Source organism: Cinclus cinclus, chromosome 4 (assembly GCF_963662255.1).
Source record: "Cinclus cinclus chromosome 4, bCinCin1.1, whole genome shotgun sequence".
Lineage (NCBI taxonomy): Eukaryota > Metazoa > Chordata > Aves > Passeriformes > Cinclidae > Cinclus > Cinclus cinclus.
In genome coordinates this window covers 22,818,571-22,841,760 of record NC_085049.1, presented here as the reverse complement: position 1 = coordinate 22,841,760, position 23,190 = coordinate 22,818,571, and the positions used below count along the sequence as shown (strand labels likewise).

General features: G+C 37.0%; 1 protein-coding gene across 1 annotated transcript in view; it reads right to left on the bottom strand.

Moving 5' to 3' along the window:
* Window positions 1-839: 839 nt before the first annotated feature.
* The window catches only part of CCDC91 (coiled-coil domain containing 91), an 89,543-nt gene continuing 67,192 nt past the window's right edge, over window positions 840-23,190 (bottom strand). The window contains exon 12 of the mRNA XM_062490905.1: window positions 840-959. Within this exon, the coding sequence (XP_062346889.1) occupies window positions 840-959 (120 nt within the window). The remainder of the gene's footprint in view (window positions 960-23,190) is intronic.

Below are 23,190 nucleotides of genomic sequence, written 5' to 3'. Positions count from 1 at the left end.
AGAAAGGGCATGTGAGGTCAGCAAGCTGCACTCCTTATTCTGTCAGAAATTCCACTGAGGCAGTGCAGTATCAGTCTCCACATAATTACATACATCTTCTTCCTGAAACTGAGGTCAGTCACATTAATTGTAATTTCATGAGCAAATGACTTTTGGAATTGAACTAGCCCCGTAGAACAGAAATAAAATACATGATATACATTGGTCATGGTAGTGTTTTCTGCTACTCTAAACAGATGTACTGTTTAGTTTTTAAATTTTTCTGTTCCTAGAGCTGGATTTGTTTCTAAATGACTTAAGAAATGCCTGACAACACTCTTATGTTTCAGTACTGATTCTTCTGTTATACAGTCAAAAGCAGTAGGAAATACCAAGCTACTCAGGCTCACCTTAGGCAATGTAGTTGGGCAGATACTTTGGAAACAGAGATGCATTTGTCTCCATTGTTTTGTTTGTGTCCATTTTTATAAAATACCAAAAATGATGGTGAATCACATTAATCCATGGCACCAAATTTAAAACAGACATAACAGGGAAATGTTTTCATCATTACTGCAGTTATCTAGAACTTCAACCATGGGCTACTAAAAAATATAATGAAAGCAAAATCCTAAATAAAACAATTTTTTTTTCCCCAAGGATCTTTTTCCCAATTCATATTTGCTATCTGATAGGAGTAGTAAAATAAATAAAGAACATAATCCACAAACATTTCTATCAAGCATTTCAGATCAATCTTGACTGAATGATACAATCCAAAAAGACTGGAGTATATTCATAATTTGTTAGTGGAGATTTGCAGCTTCACAAATCACTCTGTATCATCAGCACTGAGTATGTCAGTCTGTGTTTTCCTCTGGGGTTGGCTCTTCCTTCAATAAAACATTTAACTGTTTCTGTGCACATGAAAGGAAAAGTTCCAAACTATGCAGATTTCTCTGACGGACAACTCCATCAAGCTGTTGAAATAAAAGAAATAAAAGATCAATCAACTTTAATAAAACCTGAAAACAAATGACAGGGTTTGTCAGCAAAAATCCAACCATATTCAACAACGAAAATTCAGTAACTAAAGAACCTAAGTAATTTCAATGTGCATAATTTAATAACATCTTTTCAATGGAGTAACTGACCTTCTCCAAAACAAAATAAAATGTACACAAGGCTAAAAATAACTTTAAAGCTGTCAAATTCTACACAATCAATCTGAGAATGCTAAAGAGCCTAACTGCCATGCTAGGTCAATCCCTACAGAAATTACAACTGTTGCTTTTCTTAAAAAACACTGCTTCAGGTTTAAAGTGATTCTACACATGACAGCATATTCAAAAAATTCAAAGCCTACTAGTAATTTAAATGGCAACATGTTTAAGTAGTTCCTAGAGGAAGAAGTCAACATATTTGCTATTTACTTAGCTTGTTCCTACATTTTATTCCCTAATGCCAAACTATACACACATAAATATATACTTGCAGAACAGCCAATATTCTCCACCAAAAAAGATAAGAACACCATAGCAACATTTGGCAAGTTATATCACATAAATGACAAAAATACAGTGTACTGAAAAGCATTTGAATTTTTAAACATTAATACATAAAATGCACTGCAAAATTCCTTCCATTTGAACGTTGAAGTTCAGATGTCAAACAAATACTATCACAACTGAGAGATGTTTTCAATCTGACTATCCTTTAATCAGCCCAAATTCAACTAAATACCCATATAACGACGACACAAGGTGAGAATGAAAGGTAGTGGCACAAGGCTAATATGGAATAAAAATTATGCCACTCAACGTAAAGGAAGTAATGAAAATTTTGAAGAAGTCAGCACTTCTGTCAGATTATTGTGCACAAGCTCATATGCAATGGAAAATGGAAGGTTTTTCAAAAAATAAATCCTGACTCATATATCTCGGACTCACACCTTTAATTACAGCTTTCAACAAAAATCTGTTTATCAATCAGCAGTCCAGCTAATTGATCTAACAGTAACTTGAATGCACATTTTGTTTTATGACAGAGAGACTATTTTTAAAAATATCGACACAGAATGCAAGGCAAGGATAGTGACAGCTTTCCACCTCACTTTGAAACTGCACTCAGGATAAAATTGCAGCACTGTGATTTCATATAAAAAGGGAGACATTTTTATGACCCTGTGCTTTTCTGCTCCATGAGATCCTCTAATTTATGCAAAACCACGTAGTTGGAATATTTTGGCAATTTATTTCAACAGAGATGAATGTATCAAATCTAGTCACCAGCAGAACACACACATTTTCCAAACACCACACAATCATAAAACTCTCCTTCAGTAATAGAAGCACAGAATCACAGGATGGCTTGGGCTGGAAGGCACTTTAAAGATCACCCAGTTCCAACCCCCTGCCTTTGGCAGAGACACCTTCCACTGGACCAGGTTGCTCAGAGGCCCATCCCACCCAGTCTGCCTGTGTTTCTACTTCTGCAAATTTCCAGCTGTTCAAAATTTTGCATCCCTCTGCAAAAGCAGGCATTAGGGCTCCATACACAGCCTGATGAGAACCTAGCCCACTGATTTGCAACAGATTTTAAAGCAGATCAGTTCAAATAAATATCAGAAAAGTCTGTTCTTGACATATTCAAGTAACAGCTACTGCTGACAAGAAAATGGAAGAAACAGCAAATTAATCTCTAAAGAAGATGTAAAGAAGAGTCTGGAACAAACAAACAAACAAACAAAAACTTGCTCAGTTGTGCTGGTGCATTTTCTCTGATTTGAACAGAATCTTGCCTCCTTCATATCTTCTGGACCAAAGCATTTTACTTGGGGAAGCTTGCAGAGCTTTCTTGTTCTTGTGATCCATATTTCTTTGGGGAATGAATGGACAGATACAGCACAGTTCACATAATATCATCCATTGCATGTTAAGAAAGAACATGAGATACCTCTTCCTCTAATTAACATAATTCTCACATTATGTCATCAGATTCTCTTGCTTCTGGTCAGTATATCAATTGGAGAAACTCAGCATGAATCTGAATTTTAGTGGTTTCCTTTTATTGCATATTATATCATTATACTCCTAGACAGTTGAGCTTTGACCACAAGCTTTGGCGAAACTCTCAATTTTCTTTTCTTGCAGCCTTTCCTTGCAAATTCTGCTTTAAAGAGACCAGAGTAGCTCACTAGATGCGTGTTCTGATATGTTGCTGTTAACTTTCTTTACCTAGTCTGCAATCTCAAATTGTACAGGATTAAATTTATTTCACCAAGTACTAAAGTAAATGTTTAATGTGCGTAGTGATTGGCTGCAGTATGAAAAAAACAGAATTTCTTCAGGCTTGAGCAAGATTTTAAAAGTCTCAAATGAATTAAGTACACATTTGAGAAGCCTTTGTTGAACTGAAGTGGTTAGTTGGTAGTCTCCATTTGTGCATTAAAAAAGCTTATTGCTTGTTAAAAGTTTATGTAAATGCAATAACATAAAACTTGAGAATTCAGTTCCCCCTTGTTTGCTCACTTTATGAATATGCATTGGCTTGAGCAGGACATTCTAAAAATCTTCCACGCTACAGCAAATGACAAAACAATCCATAAAGACTCAGGATCTTCACATAACACAAAAAGAGGAGCAACAAATGATGCTGCTTTGAAAATGGTACTTTTGAATGTATTCAGAAGGAGAACATGCTTGTTAATGGGAAAATTGTCTTGGCTGGGAAATAAAACGAATTAAGCTTTGTTATATAATATATTGTCTAATGAACTGTTAGCAATGGACACAGCTTTTTAGAAGAGTGTCTCCACATTGCCGTGCTCCTGCTTGCATAATATACCACAAAATGGGAACATGTATAAGATATTTTAAATCTCACTTTTCCAAACAGTCCTCTCTCTATATTTTTAGGTCCTGTTCACTTCATGGAATGATCTCATTATTTAAACAAACATAAATGGACATCTGGTGAATTCCAAAATGAATGTGACTCATATGCAAATGTAATCAGTATGAATAACATATTTGGGCTGGAGCATTCTCACAACCAAACCAACCCAACTGTTTGATTCTATAGATGCTGAAAAATGCATCATGTTGGTTCAGATCTGCCAAGAAAGGGCATTTTCCTACACAACAGGAAAGGGTATTTTCCTACACCATTTTCCTACACTGTTGTCATTACTAGTCAATATTTCTCTTTCACTCTATGAAATCTATTAGTTCAAAGTTCCCAAATTCTTTAGACTGTGTCCAGTTGGTGGAGCTTTAATTTGCTCAAAGCATTAATATTCCAGAACTTCATTATTTTAAGTTACTCAACAGTATCTTCTAACTCTGTACAGATTTATTCTTTTTCTTTAAGAACCAGACGTTGCCTCCCTAGGCACTTGTATGGATCCTGCTGAGAAACAGGATACATGAGATTTGGAAAAACCACTTCTTGAATTCCACTCCTTAAATTCCCACTATCCTTCAGACATTTCATTTACCCAAAATGAGAAGAGTCTTGCAGGACTGTCCAACACATTCAGTGCTATTTGTTCCCCTCTCTTTAAAGCTTCAGCCCACTTCTCAGATCTAAGTGCATTTTCACACTGATTCTGGCCAAAGATGCCTGGATAAGACCCCGTGGGGTCTCACCTCACTCATATCCACAGGACATCCACCCAGGGTGATGTGCCATTGAGCCATGCAAGGCCTGACCTGAAGGCACAAGCCCCAGCAGAACTCCTGAGTGGATGCAAGAACTGGACTTGGGGGGGAAAAAAAAACCCAAAAAACGGTACTGTATTACCACCAGGAGAATGCTTCCACCCCAGGTTGCTGAATTTCACTTTAATCAATCCTTCTTCCCTTGCATCACTGCATCACTTCAGCCACCCAAAGCTCAAACCAAACTTAGTCAACCACTATTCTCTAGCTCCACATTTTCCTAGATTTATTACCCTACCTTTCAAATTTTCTGTGAAATGGAAAGAAAGTCTACATGAGAGATGCCTAAAGCAGAAATCAGTTTCTTACACAAACAACTGAGTGTGCACATCCTCCATATCTTCCCCTTGCAATATCTACCTACAAATAGGCTTGTTGTCATGGCATTCATGCTTATCTTCCTCTATAAAATATTCACCAACTTTTTAAAATACTTCAAATTACTAGAGAGAAATACAGTCAGAACTCTATAAATAACTGCTGTATGTCAGAATTATACTCTCCCTTTCTAGTAACTAATAAAATAGGACATGGAAAATATAATTTTAGGTTAAGCACCGAAGGACAGGAGATAAAATCCTGAAGTAAAGGTATATTTTGTTATTAATCTCACCATGGCCTGAAGTTCACCCAGAAAAGTGAAGAAAACGAAATTAATGTTAAATATGGCACTTCAGTTTTACTGTCTGTATAAATATAAAACTGCTTAAAAGTGTATTTTTCAAAATTATTTCTCAGATAATACAACTTCCCAATACCAAATGTATATGCAGCTGTAGAAATAGTGGCTACCTTTATTCAAATACATATTGAAAAATTTACCTGTACGTCAAGTGATAATTAGAGGATTAATGTTATATAGTAGTTCAGCTCACTACTCTGGCTCTGTGACACTAACAGGAGTAAAAACTGCAATCTTCTTTTTATCATGAAATTCAACAAATACAATGACCAGAAATTAAAAAAGAGCAAAGATGTTGAGGAAGAAAGCTTTTAATTGTACTTTTATTACTGGTGTTTTGTAGCTGATCAGGCATACATTAAATAAATAAAAAGTAATGCCATTATATTGTAATGAAGCAGAGCAGTTTCCCTAAGATGATAAAATCAGAAATAAGTTTTTTAGTCCCATTATTTAGTCCCATTATTATTAAAATGCTATGAAGTTCATAAAGAAAATATTCCAGCAGTGATATTTATGCTTATATTCATCCATACAGGATGAAGGGCCAGTGGGGGAAGACTTAAAATCCTTAAAAGTGTCCTTGTTAATTAGAGAAAATCATGTTCACGCAAGGATAGGAAAATTTCAAATGCAAAATGAATGTTTTGGGGAATTGAAAACGCAGAGATGTGTGTGAGAAGAGAATGGGTTCTGAAGGTGGATTTAATCAGCTGATAATAAGGCTTTCCATTTATTTAGTGTTTACAAGTAGCTGCTGGTTGGCTGTTAAATAGGATTCATCACCAAGGCATTCTTTTGAAGTTGAATAAAGACTAACCACAGGAAATTATTCATAGACATCAGCCTGGCATAATTTAATATTTTCCAAAGGACTTGCAGCATTTTTATATATTTCCTGTCCCCTCTCTGAGGAATGTTCAATAGAAAGGGGACATTTTGACAGGGGAGGTAAAAACAATTGAAGCTTTGTTATAATAGTTGGTAAGTAGTTTATTTAGCCTTAATTTTTCTATGTATTTTTATTACTGATAAATTTACTTAAGCTTTGTCAATTTCCTGTTTGTAAACTGATTTGAATTTGCTGTTTTTCTGTAGAATTTTCTATTACATAAATTTACTAACTAAAAACCTTTTATATCAAATAAAGTAAATACAAAGTGAATAATGATGACAGGCATACTTCAGACTATATTTTTGATAAGTGAATTAAACATCTGTTCTGAAGAAAATTAATATAAGATTAAACTAACAGTTCCTATTTTTACTCGAAAAGACTCTGGAATAATTTTTCATTTTATTCTATAGTTCTAACTTAGCACTGTTTGATCAATACTTAGATGGATGTGTCCATGGAGAGCAAAATAGTCAGAAGTACTGCTGATGACAAATTGCTTTTCTAAATACTTTTGTACTTAATTATTAAGGTCTAGAGGAACAAATTTAAGTCCCTCTGAAATCAGTGGAATCAGGAACATATATTACTTAAGTGTAAGGAAGAAATTACAGGGATGCTTGATTTGTTCATGTACATAAATATTTTATTTAAAAAATCTGGCAGTGGCATTCCCTCCTCTGTGCAGGGACTTGCTTGACAATGACAACATGTTAAAAATATACTGAGCTGCTCCTGGAGCAGGGAATTCAGATATAACACAACACAACTTCTTGCTTAGAGTCAACCACTGATGTTGCAACTGAATTTGCCTTTAGGTATTTCTGTTTATCCTAATTACATCTTTACGTAATAATAATTACCTAACAATAGGTAATTATTTTAAAATCATTTTGGCATCAGTCTGAGCTATAAATTATGGTTATGGTCTTCCTGAACAATGGTCTGAACTTCAATTCTAAGTGATTAAATGATTGCATTTTACATCTGTGATATTTTATAAATACTTTTAGAGACAAAGTATTTTGGAAAAAGAATGGCTTTTAATTTATGATCAGAACCTTAACTTTTGCAGGCTCCTCCTGCCCAATTGATGGTGCAAAGCACTGTTGTAATTTAGTGTTTGGATTCCACTGTCCTGATATTGGCCAACAAACCCAGTCCAACAGACCCTTGCAGTGTTATTAAACACTCATCAGTGTCTTCTCACTGCTTGATTAGTCAATGTTCCTCTTTGAGGAAAATTCAAAGACAAGGGCTTTTCTTTCTACAATTTTTATGATATATAGAAAGGCTTTGTTTGAGTTTCTCCCCCACAACTAACCCACTCCAGTGAATGAGCTTGACACGATCCTGAAAGGTTCTGTAGCTGCAGAAGTTCACTACATGCTAATATTTTCTAGTAAAACTATGGGTCCAGAACTCTTTCTCAGCTCACTAACATGAACTTTTCCCCAGAGATTCAACAGAAGGCTTTAAAAAAATACCCTAGCACATTAAATAGACCATATAGAAAAATTATTACCTCGAGGAACCTGCAAATCTAAGAGCTGGATGAGGAAACAATGAGCTACTTCCTCTCATTTCTGTAATGCACGAGAAGGAAAACAGATCCATATGGTACATATGCACAGCAGAGCTTATTTTAGAGTTAATCCCAGGACATGACATTTTTGTCTGTCCACCTGTGAATTTCTACTATTGATAACACTCACAAAGTATATAAAAACAAGGTTCTTCATGGCTGTAATTTATACAGTATCTGCTGCACATTAGAAAGTCATCAGTGCTCAAGACTCTAGGAAAGACTGATGTTTAATAAATTATATTGCCATGTGAAAATGTTTTTTTTTCTCCTTTAAATAAGTAATGCTGCAACTTCCAAACCTTAAGGATTTTTATGCTCTGAATTTGATCATTAAATAATACCATATGCTGAACACATCTTTAAAATAGATTTGCCCAGTTTGCTGAAGGTGGTGGTAAAACACCCTGTCAAACCTCTCAGAATCTGCACTGTTTCCCAGCTGGACCCAGGAATGTAAGAAAATAGTAGCTTTTCTTCATATAAATACAAGAAAGAAATTTTCTTTCAATCAAGGAAATTAGATTGAGTGCAAAAAGAACTAAAAATGGTTGCAGCACCTGCTCAGACTACTGTAGAAGGTAGAAAAACAGGCATTTTCTAAGCCCACAAAAATAATAATGAATATTTTTGTGCATTAGTATATGAGAAATCTCTGCAGTGACCTACCTACTTAGCAGGTTACAAACAAGGGGTTTCTTGACCAAATTATTTCTAGACTATCCCCATACACTAAAAAAATGAGTTACCACAACTGCTGCTATAATTGCTGACCTGTCCAGAAATCTGGTGGTTGTGGTTTTAAGTCACAGACTCAAGATTCTTAAAACAAACATACAGAAACACATGCAAACACTGTCTTCAAAATCTCTGACTGACAAATGGTTAATATTTGGCCCTGGCAAATGTCTGCACAGTTTCTGAAACACAATGGATTACAGTCTCCACAAGGCAGGCATAGGCAGAAGACTAACCACAATGTGGCCAAATCCATCAGATCCTCTGATAAGAAAACAGAGAACTAGGAATTTGCAACAATACCTAAATAAAGGATTTATAAGTGACTCAAGACTGTTTGCTATCCAGGCTTGTCAGACCCTGAGTGTTCATAGAGCGTATAAGTCCTTAATAGATTTCTCCTAATCTCCAACTGTTTTAAGTAAACAAGTCAGTCTTGGGCACTATCACATCCTGATTTAATACAGCTACAAATGACTTGGCAGAGATTACACAGGACTCCTGTGGAGCTTCATAAACCCAAATTGCCAACTCTCCAGGAAAATGCCTGAAGACTATCAGACTATGCTTCCTGAAAAGCCCTGAGTGCAGGGCTGGGTGACAGATCTGGTATCAAAGATCTGCTTCATTTGTCAGTATGCAAATGCATTCCAAATTAATCCAGAGTAACCACGCTTGGTTAAAAGCAGCGACAATCTTCCTACGCATAAAAATTGCTACTGTCATCAAACCAAATAAAAACAATGGTATCTGATGGGCTCATGTTGAGTCATGCTCACAGAACTGCCTTACAGTACCCAGATGATATCTACAGATCTGGATTAATTAAGCCTAACTGAAAAGCAAACAGCAAACACAGACATTAATGAGAACAATCTTTTTTGTTACTGTCAATAAAAAATGTATTTTGCATTATCTGTGATCAAGTACGCAAAATAGAAATAATCATTGCATCATAAGTGTTTGCAGTGTATACAAACAAAAAAATACCTTAATAATGTGCATGACTGTGAAACCACAGTTGTGTGACTGCTATTCCATTGCCAGGGGTGCTTTCTAAACATCTATACTTAATGTCATCCTTCAGGAACAGAAGGCTCAGCAGGAGCACAACTTCCTTGCCTCTAAGAAGGGTAACAAGTGGTTGATAACAAACATGACAGAGAATCACTGCTTTAGGCTGGGAGGTGAAAAAAATGTGTTATATGGAAAGCTGAAGCTACAAATAACATAATGAGTCAGACTGTGATTATCTAGATATCAAGGAGACTGGAGTAGCATCATAATTATCTGAAGGTTCCTGTGAAGCTTTGACACTATCTGCCAAAATCTCTAAAGCAAAGTATCCCCTAACAACACACTGGACTTTGGTAAATAGAAGCAGCAGGAGAAAAATCTCACCTCTTGGTTTTGAGGAACACTTGATTTAACAGCCAGGTTTTCATTTTAGGATGTGACAGGATGAAACAGTACATTCTAGAAGTCATGGGCAAAGATGATATCACATGAAAGACAGGTATCTTTCTAAAATTACCACTGTAGGTTACAGCTGATGGATTCACATGAAGATATTAAATGAGGAGAAACAGCCTGCAGCAAATCTGTGATAAATTCAGCATTAAATCTGTGGCAATATACATGCACTGGGATAACTAATTATACATTAGGGTTCAAGGAAGACAAAATCAATGTCCTACTATTCAGAAAGAATTTTTTGAGCCCACATTTACTACTGGACTTCTTGAGTATTGAGAAGATTGAAGATAATGTTTTTTACTGACAGTTACATTTCACTGGAAAACTCAGTTTGGAGTTTGAAGCCAAGCTACTGCAGCAAAATTCAGGGCAGCTGCTGGCAAAGCAAATTCATAAAGCTGCAGCTGTGACACTGCCATCAAAGACAAGACCTTCTTGTTTTAAAACACACAGAGATTGAATGCCCACGGCTCTCAGCAGGTCAGCACTCCCAACACCACAGGCAGGAAGATTCCAAAGGAGGAGGGAGAAATCACCAGCAGGACACAACAATCTGCAGCCTTTCTGCTCCACACAACCCCAAATCCTTCCTGAAACTGCCAGCCAGCAGAGACTCCTCAACAGCAGGGATAGAGTGTATTCCCCAAAAATTCCTTTGGCTACCTGCCTGGCTATTCTGCTGCTTTTCCAGATGCAAATTTGTGTCAAGGCTTTGCTGAGGAATTACACCCAGGATGTACAACCACAAAGGGAGCAGCAGTTTTTCACATCGGCAATACTTTGCTTTACCTTACTGAAAAAAACCAAACCAAACCAAAACCAGAAAAATAGAAGAAACTGTTGCTTAGCAGGGTTGGGTGAGGGGAAAAGGCAAGGGAGAGGAAAATAGACTTGACCAAATTATGAGTCAGTAGCCTGCAGCCAAAGCAGAAAGATAACATATATATTTATTAACTACAAGTCACTGAAGCATCTTGATGGATTTCTAACACATGGGTGAAGATTTGAATGCAAAAAGTAAACAGGAAACCACACTCATTTGCTTCATCTAATCTTACTATTGCTGTAGATAAGAAAATTTACTTCTTTACAAGTTTCTCTAGCTTCATAGACAACTCAATTAAGTCTCAAATTTTGATCCCACCGGCTTTGCTGCAGGAATCCAATTGCAGGAAATAATCATAGGAAAGATTCATCAAAACACATATGGCAGGGCCAACTTTCCCATTTACTTTTTTCAAATCAGAGTTCAGCAGTAAGATAAAAACAGGGAAAGACATACCTGAGAAAAAGAGCAAAGGAGCTGCAAGGTTTGGGATAAAAATACCTTGAATTTTCCTGCATATAACAAACTATGAAAAGTCTCAAATAATTCCCCAGCTAAAAGAGTAAGCAGATAAAACTACTGAGGTTGATGTATATCCACATAAAAGGACTTGGGTATAAACGAGAAGCAGCACAAAAGCCCCGAACAAACCCTCAACTGTGAATATTCCTCAGCTGTAGGAAAACACAGCTCAGAACAGAATAAACCGTCCTTAATACATAAACTTATCTACTCATTTTATGTGTGCAGTGAACAAGAGAAAAAAAATTGCCCTCAAAACTCTACAGCCAAGACAATCTGCCAAGTAATGTGACTTCGTGGTAGCTCTGCAATTACTCTGGGCTTATCTTATCCTGGTACATGGACAGGGAAATTCTACAGAGCACCTCATTAAAACAACTGTGATTTATGGATCTTTGCAACACAAACACAGAGACCACAAAACTGCCCTTGCATAATATCATGGAAATGATGGAGAAAAGGGCCTTCTGTATTCTGCCCCTTTCTCTTTGGGCCCCATATCCAGTGTAATTAAAATGGTATCACAAAAATCTAGGGATGGAAGAGACAGTGACCCAACTTCTGATCTTTGCACTGGGAACTCATAATAAAATCAATCAGAGTGGAACAATTGCTCTCCTCTCTTGCAATCTGACAGACTTGCTGGTGCATGCCAAAATGCCTTCGCTGAGCACGGCCATCATTAACTTTCTAAGACTCTTTAGGATCCCCTTGGTGCTGAGAGATACAGTAGGGACCTGGAAAAAGCCAAGAAGTTGACCTATGACTAAGAAAATAAAACTGCAGACGATATTCTTAGCTTTAATTAATCCAAGTGATCATATTGAACTGATTAAACTTTCCATCTAGTGCAAAGCAATGTGCATGACACTAACTTAAAGATCAAATTTATAACTGCTGTTATGTTACAAAAATACCTAGTTGTACATACTTATAAATTCTGAATTAAGAAATGACAGTGAAATACAAATCTACTTACAAATTTATAGATTAATCTGAAAGACAAAGACAGCAAATAAGTAAGGTTTTATTTTAATAGGAAGGACAAAAAAAAAATCCCCAAAGTCCTCCTCCTCCTCCTCAAAACATTCACCTATTCAATCTAATAGAATATTAAAACTTTCACCTTCAAAATTCAGCTGACTAACTTTGTCACTAGGATGGCAAGATAAGGGTATTCGTGTTCATTTGCACACATGAATGCATAGATTTTTCTAGGCTTTGTTGTTCTTGTTCTTAGTTTTTGTTTCTTAAATTACCTACTCTTGGTTAATCAAAAAGTCTCTTGAAAATGCCCATGGACAAGAGTCAGAAGTTGCACTAAAAGTGCTTAATTCCACACATCTAATCAAGAACTTTGAATTTTTTTTCTCTGCTTAGTATCAAAACATATTTTGAGAATGTCTTACAGAACACAAACCAACCAATCTTAAAACAGATTATCTGCTTACAATTTTCACATTTCCAGAAGCACAGCATGAAATTCTAACACTGGGATAAATCAGGAGCAACACAGGAGAGCCTCACTTACAGAGGGCCAGAGGTGTGTAAGGATGCCTCTCCTTCCTGTCACACACAGCTTTCCTAATGGACAACAGAGACATTTGGGAGCCTCCTTTGCCTTCTTATTAAATACTTGCAGAATAGAGGGACCCTGGATGACAGATCTTGTCTTTCTCTGGACCTCAGGTGTTGCCTAATCACCTGATGATGAGAAAACCACACCACTCTCCACTGATATATAGATTTGGGTGACAACAGTACAGTGCACACTGCAAGTCTTTATTCCTCTGAACACTCTATATCCACAGAGCCAGCTCAATAATTATGTGTTTGCAGAGCAAATTCAAAGTTACTCTTACAGTAATTAAGATGATACACATTGGATTAAAAAAACAATACATCTCAATCACAAGAGTAGCTTTGAAATAGTGTAGTATCCAGTCGTCTTATTGCTGAACATTATAATTCATCCTGTTATTTTTTTCCCTTTTTGGCTTTGATAGCACAATATTTTCTCAGTAATAATACCATTTGATTTCAGTTTCAGCTGGAATCTCGCCTGACTAAAGAGTACAGGCATAATCTCAGTCTTTGTAGATTTATACACTGTGCCACAAAAGGATATATGAAACAGTTTTAACTTAAGTAAAGAATTTCAAACTCTGGCAATTTTATGCTGAAGTAATTGCAGAAAACCTTACAATAGGCTGTGTATGTAGTTTCAACTGAATCGCTTTCATCAGCATAAATGATCACTCAAAAAGTTTGAAAATTATAATGTTGGTTATTTAACAATTTTCTTTGTATTTCAACGAAACTGACAGAGGATTGTATTTTTTTTTCCCCTCTCCATTTGTTAAAGACAGAGAACTATAATTTCCAGGAAATTAAAATTCTCTTGAATGCGTGATGTTTCGCAATTGAAAAGTGGCAGAAAAATGCCAAAATGTCCTCTGAAGAAAAATGCTTGATAGAATCAATCGATAGAAACACTATATTCCTCCACAGGAGACTACAATTTCCTTTTAATATTTATAAACAATAATTTCAAAGCTTATAGAGACCTAAAAGTTCAGGATGAAATGCCAGGCTCACTTCTGTATCCCATGCAAATGCATCACAATGCTTCAGGGTCCTTATCCACAGAGGAGAAAAGGACAGCCAGGTGCACCAAACTCATCTTACACTACAACTTCCCATAAATCCCAGGCTTAATCCTTTGGATTTATACTGCTCTTTGAGCTGGGTAAAGGAGCAGTGTGAAAATGCTCCTAAAGCCTCAATGTAAATGTTTCTTTAATCCTATTGAAGCCACAAAACAGGCCCAGCTGAAGGAGCTGGAAATTGAGCTAAGAAATTCTCAGTGACCCCATCACTACTTTCTCTCTTGGCACTGACCTGCTGGTCACAAGTTCACCCTGGGCATGGCACAGATGTCCTGACATCAGGTGGATTCAGGACATCATTGTGGGGACCCCTAAGACACACTGGATGGTGGTGTGTTCTGCAGTGACATGACATTTTGCACTGGTAACTTGCAGCAGCTGAGTTATTAAAATAACTGATACAGAAATAGAAGATAGGATTAAATATTTCTGAATGCCACTTCGTTGCATTACACAGAACTTTTATGCTCCCCAAACATGATACCGAATTCAGCCAGAAATGATATAACTTTATTGCTTTTCTTTAAAAGTCAGAAGAAGGGGGAAAAGTTGAAAGATAAATACTCAAGGTGACACCACACTTTAAAAACTGGGAAACTGGTCTGTTAAAATGTGTTGGTGGTAACATTTAGGGTTTGGACTCCCATTAATGGGGCCCCAGGGAAAATATAAACACTCTTTCTGAAATTAAATCTTGAGTTTGCCCACCGCAGTCTTGTTTTCAGCTTCAGCTGCTGGCACGTCAGCCTGCAATTGAGGCCTTGCATCAAATGCCAAGCCAAACATTCAGGAACAAGAATGGTAATGACACCCTATTTTGTTCTAAGGCACGTTAAAATATAGCGAGTATTATAAAAAAGAAAGACCAAAAAAATCCCTCATTTGAGATTAATAACTTAAAAGAAACTGATTTTTGTAACCTCTCCCACTTGCACTTGTCTTCAAATAATAAACCTTCAGAAGAAAGCTGTGCTTGACTCTTGAAATGAAGCACACTTGCAGAACAGTAACACACATCAAGGTTCTGAGAACTGCCTAAGGGCATAAGCTTTACCTACAAGAGCTCAAAACTAAATTCCCTGGTTTTCATACACGATTTTACAAATTACTTAACACGAATGGATCAATAAATGGAAGTCACTTATTTGTAATGCAAGTTTCTCAGGTGGGATCCTTCCTATTCACAGAGATATGATATACTCACATCAGAACTCTGTTACTGGAACTCCTCCTACCAGCATCTCTCTAAGTTATCTCTTGTATTCCCACACTCTTTTCCTAAACACAAGGTGAGAGTGCGTTGCTCCAGCTATAAGTTTCTCCCTCTCTCTCTCCCAAATCTCCAGCCTTCTGTAACCTCTCCATGTAGATGGATCTAGAGTAAGGGATGCAGTGCAAGATACAGCCCCTGTTCCAGGTAAGGAATTGGGATCTCTTGCCCAAGAAGGGAATAGTCAGCCCTGCCTATACTAATCCCAGTTTCTGTGATGTCTCATGATGCATAGGAACTATCCCTGATATGGGAAAAATTGTAGTCTGGACCTAACACGGGATGTATAGATTTTCTTATATAAACATTGCTCTGAGACACTCAACCCCTGATGTGAAACAGGGTTGAAAACTGATCTGACTCAGAGAGTAGACTGTACTCATGACTTAAACCAGGGATTAACAATAATTTACCTGCCATGTGTAGGGAATTTGAAGAAGCTGCCAATTTACCAAGGAGACAGAGGAAAGGGTGTACCAGGAATTCGTACAGGATTTGTTCCATCACTACCACAAGATGTTAACTTGAGGAATATAAGATACAACATACCTTAGCCCACTACCCAATAAAAGGGGTGAATTCCAAGCCTTATCTTTAAAATCAGCCCCTCAATGTGAATATCAAAGCAAGACCAAGTAGGTGGCCTAACCTATTAATGACCTATTCATGGCTAATTCATGACCAATCCATGGCCTAACCAATAGCACTGTGTAGAAACCCTGCACTGTTATTTGCAGACTTCATTTAATGGATGAGGGATTTCTTTAACCAGAGGGTGGTGAAACACTGGAGCAGATTGTCCAGAGAAGCTGTGGATGCTCCATGCCTGGAAGTGTTCAAGGCAGGGTTGGATGGTCCCCTGGTGGGACAGGTGGGAGGTGTCCCTGCCCATGGTGGGAGGGTTGGAACCCAACATGATCTTCCAGGTCCCTTTCAAACCAAGCCATTTGGATTCTATGATTCAGGTCTGAAAGCAGCAGATTTGTGTGTTTGCCATGCCTCCCCTGGAGTAAGGAACTAGAAAGAGGGCAGAGTGCTGAATCCTTATTATTGTTCTAAGCTGGAGCCAAAAATGGTTGCAGCAAACACTTTTCAACCATGCAAGCACATCAGTCCTCAACATGAATCACATCAGCACTCCTGCTGGAACCATAAAGTCAACTATAAATTTTAAAAAACTGAATATTAGATGCAATAACCTGCAGTAACTATAATACCAGTCTAGTTACTGAAGGTAATGTAGTTCTTTTCTGCTCAAGACATTAGTAGGTAATTTAGAAGCCTTTCTAAGCATATAATTTTACATTCATATGGAGTACATTTCTGAAAAACAGGTATAGACTTTTCTTATTTCCATTCATCACCATGTCAGTTGTGTAACTATCTACTTTATTAGTAATAAAATAATTGAGAACATTTACTTAAAAGAAAATAAATACTGCATGTGCACAGCTTAAAAAATTAGGCAATGTAAGTAAAATAAAAGCAGCAATTTCTAGTCTAAATGTGATTAGCACCTGAAAAATCTGAGCTCTTGGGTTTAAAGCTAGATTAGGATTCATGTTTCAAGAGAAGATCTTGTGTAGTTGCAATGGTTACTGCCAGTAGATGTATCACAAAAGGATTTGCCATCATGCATTTATGGAAGCACAGAGAGGAAAGCAAAGGTGCTGCCATCAACAGAAGCTCAAGGACTTGTCAGCTAATTAGAGATGTTACCTACATAATGAAAGCCTAGAAAGCATCCAATTCAATAATTTCAGGAAGGACAAAATATAGACAACCAGTAGTAGAAATCTATGTAAATTCTTAGTTGGACAGAAAGCCAAACTGCTTTTTAAACCACTTTTTAATTTTAAAAATTTGCTCTGATTTCAGTTAGGACAACAAGCCTTAAGATTGGTGTATGGATAAAATGAAAATGGGTCCAGCCTTGTGACACTTCCTCAGTGGCAGAAACACCAATTACATATAGAGATTTTTCTACAGCGATAACATCACCTTTGAAAGTAGAAAACTAGAAACCAATGGCAAGAAAAAACATGGCTTTTATTCTGTCTGATAAGAGAGGCCAATAAGCCAAAGTTATTTCCAATTAAATGGATATTTGAAGGTGTTTTCTGGTAGCAATATTGTTTTAAAAATATTTTTTACAGTCATAGCCAGTTTCAGCCACCAGACAGACATCTTATTTCTCTTCTTCTGTACTGACCTTCATCATTAGTTTGATCTAATTCTTACTACAAAAGGGGTTATAAATTGCAAGGTCTTTATAAAGACTATGTGACCTATATGATAACTAAGGCATTTATGCCAATACTTAGTTCTTTAGTAAAGAACTAAAATTTTATTTCAGCTGCAGCCCTTGATATGTAAAAGGAGAACTAAAGTCAGATTTGTTTAGGAAAAACTTAAGAAAGTTGACCAATTTCTGTGATGGTTCTGATGGATGAATAACAGAGTAACTATGTGGAGGGGTACATATCTTCTCATAAGGTCAGATTTCAGGAGTGAATTACAGACAATTTCTAAGACAATTTGAAAACCCAAAGGAATTTGCAGCACCGTCTCCTGAACAAGGTGGATAAATCTAATTAAACTGGAGCTTCATGCATTCTTTTTTGTCTTTACCTTAAATAAGTAAATGTAAGATATTAGTTTTCATCATAAAAATCTTCTCTGAAAATATCAAAGAATGAGGAACTTGCACAGAAAATACTTTACATTTTATGAAAAAAATCTACATAGATAACAGGGATTATAACAATTTTATAAAAGATCACCTTCCACAATCTGTATTGGTAAAGGTGCTATCAAGATAGATTTATACAGGCTTCGCTGTTAAACTACAAAATCCAACATAAAACCCTCAAGAAGTTCTGAAAGAGCACTGATGATAAATCACATCTGTATGAATATATTTAATCATGAAACATAGCACATACCACTTAAAAAACCCTGAAATGGGATTTTGTACCATCACAAACCCCAAAAGTCAGTGCACCAGTTAGAAACCTACTCAAAAGGTGGAAACAAAGGTCTGCTTGTTTCCTTCAGGCAAAATAAACATAGAAAACACACTCTATAAATACAGTATATTATTAGAAATAATCTTGAAAAACAAGGATAACCATGGAGGAAATTAGCAGCTTTAATCTGATTTACTGTCATATTATGTCAGATATATCCTGCTGTCTTGGATATAACTTGATCACTGTTTTTCTTCCCTTCAAAAACATTGTGACTACACTTCACCCATGCACAGAATGAAATGCACAATTCCCCCTTCAAGTGGTAAATATTTGTTGCAGAATAATCCCACTGAAAGTGGAAAAACTATGACTTGCTCTTGCCTGGAATGAGATGACCTTCTATAAAGGTGTTTTATCAGGGTAAAACATAATTTTCCAAATATTCCAAGTCTTTTTCAGAAAAGAGCAAAAATAACTCTGGTTCTTCTGGTTACATGGCAAAGAACCAAGCTGCATGTCCTGGCACATCCCATACATCCCTGGGATGGGCCTGGAATTCTGTTTTCCAATAGCACCTATATTATTACCAGACTAAAGGGGTAATTCCTCTATGCAAAATCAGAAGAGAAACTTGTCTTTTCTTTTTTCACTTCCCTGTGAGACAAACATGACTTATTCCAGCTTGCCATTGATTCTTGAATATAAACACTGTGGTGGAAATAGGCCCTTAGTTTCTGTTATATCAGAAAAAAATATCTAATAAGTACAAAACCCCAAAAGTATCTCTTCGGCTATTCTCAATTCTGCAGTATTTTGGTAAGCATTAGTCAGAGAAATGTTTAGTTCTGTTTTCTTCTAAAGGTTATGAGGCACAGCTGCACAAATCATATGGGAACACACAGTAATACAGTGAGTTTTGTTATAATGGTGTTATCTCTGCTCTCAGCATCTGACCATTAAATAAGGATGGGAGTGCATTTATGACAAGTGTCTGACCTTCAGGGAGACACATGCTGCATTATAAATAAATTTGTCATTCCTGTGATTGCTCAAGCCCTAACACTTAGTTTTTCCCTGACAAGCCATAATATGCCCTTTAAAGCCAACAAGAACTGTGTACAATTAAGAGACAAAAGGTGACTGATTAATATCCTCAGCTTTGCTGTCAGAAAACAAGCAGTAGATTTTCCTGAGGGGAGATGAATGTCAATGTTAATAGGAAAAATTAAAATCTGCTTGTTGGCTAGCTATTCACCTCATGAAGTGAATCTTTGTAATTTAGAAAAGTTGTTTAAATAATCTATTCACTACAAGATTATTGCGTAGAAAACTTCTCTTGTGACTCAGGTTTGTACACCAACTTCAAGAAAAAATTTTTATCTCTGTACAACCAATGGTCACAAAAATTAAAAGGTACATAAATAACAGGCACATTAATATTAGATCACTGGCTTTTGTCTGCTATAAATACATAATAAATAAATAAAACATATTGAATTAATATTTTAAGCATTCAGTTGGAATGAATAGGCAGTAAATTACTGAACTATGACATTTATAAACAACTTGCAACATGTTGCAAGTTATAGCACAGGCAAAATATCTAAATTATTACAACAGAATACTTTTGTAAACCCCTATTCTACAAAACTTCCTTACATTTGTCTGATTTTAGAATTAACAAGGCTTAGTTTCTAACAAAAAGTTTTGTTGAAAGTTTTTATATTTGCAGATTATGTTCAAGAAGCCAGAACACTGTCCAATCATGAAACAAAAGGAGCAGGGCAAATAATTTGCTGACCTTTCTAACGACAAATAATTGGATATATGTCCTAGTTTGAAGTACAGCAGGGATCAATAAATTGCCTTGGTCATCAGAATTTTTATGAGACACCTGGAAATACAAAAGTCCACCAGAATTCTCTGGGTGGCACTCTGGTCTGTATAGATGTCCCGTAACAAAAAGACATACTAGCTTAAGCCAGCAGTACATAGCTTTCAATATTTTCATTTGGTTATTAAAAAAACTATTTTTATTAAGTTAGGTTGGCTCTTTTACTACCTATCTGCAAATTAATAAAAAAAATAATCTCAGCCAGTCATATAAAATGTAAGTATATTTCAGGAATTGTAGTCATAGAACAGCAGGATCTGCACTAAACTGCACATCTAAAGGTCCACATTATGAATGCAAAGAAAAGGCCAACACACAGCTTCAAAACAAGATTAAGCAGCAAGGAGATTAATATACTGCCATACTGATATTACTTTATTCAGATATTGCTTATCTGCTATTTTACTATTTATTTTCAAGCTTATTTTCAGTTCAGAGATGAAGCATTACTCCCTTAAGTCAGCTGGCTTGGCTTCTCTCAGACCAGTGGATTCTGAAAATTCACCTCACTACCTTAAAGCAATTCCTATCCTTCCCTCTTCAGCTTCATGGACAATGAGGTGCAGGCAGCACCTCCTTTTCTTCACATCTTGGACCAGTGAGAGGAGACAAAGCGCAAGCAAAGGACGAGGGAAAAGCTGTGACCTGGACCCCACTTTATGCAGGGAACTGTGGAGACCCTGAAAGGCATTCCCGAGTTAGGGAGACACAAGAGGCTTCTCTCACAGCAAATACCAGTGTACCCCTGTTCTGTTACCTCGCTCTGCCCCGTGCCCTCTCCCTATCCCTCAGTCTTTTGGTCACTCCCATCCTGTGTCCCTGTCAACTCCCATGCCCTAACCCCACCTTTATGCCACCCCCATGTCCCCTGGTCACTGGTCTCTGATGCTCTCCCTGCCCAGAACACCCACGTACTTTAACCTAGACCTCACCAGGAGATCTGCCTTTGCCTTTCCCTCTGACCCTGGACTATCCACACGCATGACTGAAATAAACATCTCTGTGGAACCCTTACAAAGGCCCTTCCTGCTTCTTTACCTGCTGCCATCTCAACAGCTATCCAGGGTACAACAGGGAATGATCACACTTCTCCTGCGCTCACATATCTGGAACACTTGCGACACACCTCCAAAATTTCAATCAACCTTGGAACAGCATCACGCTCAGGAGCGAACAACAAATGCGAAAGTTCCTTGGAACTCGCACAAACCACACTTTGGGAAAAAGCTTTGCTTATATCCACTTAATTCAGCATCAGCCAACTGAAGCAAACTGTTTGGTAAATGGGTCAAAGGCCCACCTGAAGTCCATAAAAAGTGGAGCAGACCCAGCCAGTCTCTATACTCCTAACAGAGAAGCATGTACACATTAATCAGATTTTAACCAAAAATATTACAGAAGCAATGCAGCTGGGCAGGTCAGTGAACGGCACTGTGATGCCTCTCTTTCGTAGCCCAGACTTTGGGAGCTCTAATCCTAAGCCAGGGTTTACAGGACATTAGGCTCTACTTCTTGCTCTGATCCCCAGGTAACACGCACAAACATGGATGCATACAACGACATGTGAGAGCCTGTGTACAGACAGGTACATACATTCTACCACATCAGCAAGATGTTTGAGCAAAATAAAACTATTAACCCTTAATAAAAAACGAGAACTGTTCTACCTCATAATAGGGAATACCTTCAGAAACATTCAGTATAAAAACAAACACTAGAATTTTTTAACAATTCATACAAAAATCTGCAAACACTTCCCAACACTCATTAAGATGGGCACAGCCTCAGGGGCTGGAATGTGTCAATTTGTGCATCTTGGGGCAATTAATGTGCTGGGGTTCCTCACTGAGCTGGGTGCTCCAGTGCACTCAGGTGATCAGAAACTACAGTGCAGGGCCAGAAGCTACAGGATGGTGAATATCAGGCAACAAAAGACAATAATGACAAATAGGCCTGTGAATCTTGAGTTTACATCAGAACAGATGGACTGGATATTCAAGGACAAGTGCTTCCTCACTCTTTACTGAATTCTAACCAAACTGAAAGATTTTGCTTCCCTCTACATCTATGACTTACAGAGCTCTATGGCACATGATATGCATTGAATCCAAACCAAAAATAACATTATTTGTAAGACAGAAGTGAAAGCAGTGACTACTTCATTGTGTTTGTATCTGTGTGCTACCCTTCACCTCTGTCTGTCCCCTCATTTCCTACCCCCATTTGCTACCCCACCAGCAACAAGGTGAAATACTGTTTTGCCTTCCTCATATTTATTGCAAATGCAGGCAAAGCAAGACTATATAGTCAAATACACCCTCAGGCAATTAATAAACATAACTTTCTGGACATAATGTGAATGGACCTTTGCTGGGGAAAACAATTCTAGCTAATAGTTGAAGCATGGGAATTAGAATTTGAATCTTCAAGGTGTTACAAAGGTTTAAATAAATCCCTGTGAGTTTGGTAGCTGTGGAAGATATCTTTGAACAGACAGGACAGCCTGACTCTAGTTCAGCTTTGATGCCTGCTTTGGAATGGTGGTGGCTATGAAATAAGCATGACATAACAAGGAGTTAAATTCCTGATTAAAATTTCCTTCACATCTTAGATATCCATATTCTTAAAGTGTTAGGTGTGGCAACATTAAAAATCCCATTTTTCTAGTATAAAATTTTTCATTTAATATAGAACAGAGAAAATAAAACTAAGACTGCAGTATACAATTAGAATTGCTGCCAATATAGTGCTATATATCTGTAAAAATCTGGGTTCATATGATATAATTCCAATGCATGCCAATCTTCATTTATTTTATGAAAACACCTGTTTCCATCACAGGTTTTTTGGGGTTTTCTTATAGCTTTAGTGCTCTTTTTTTGAAGGTAGAGAAAAATGCCAACAACTTCTCTCCTAGCTTTGGTGACTTTTTTTGGCTTCAATATAGAAGTTACATTTAGT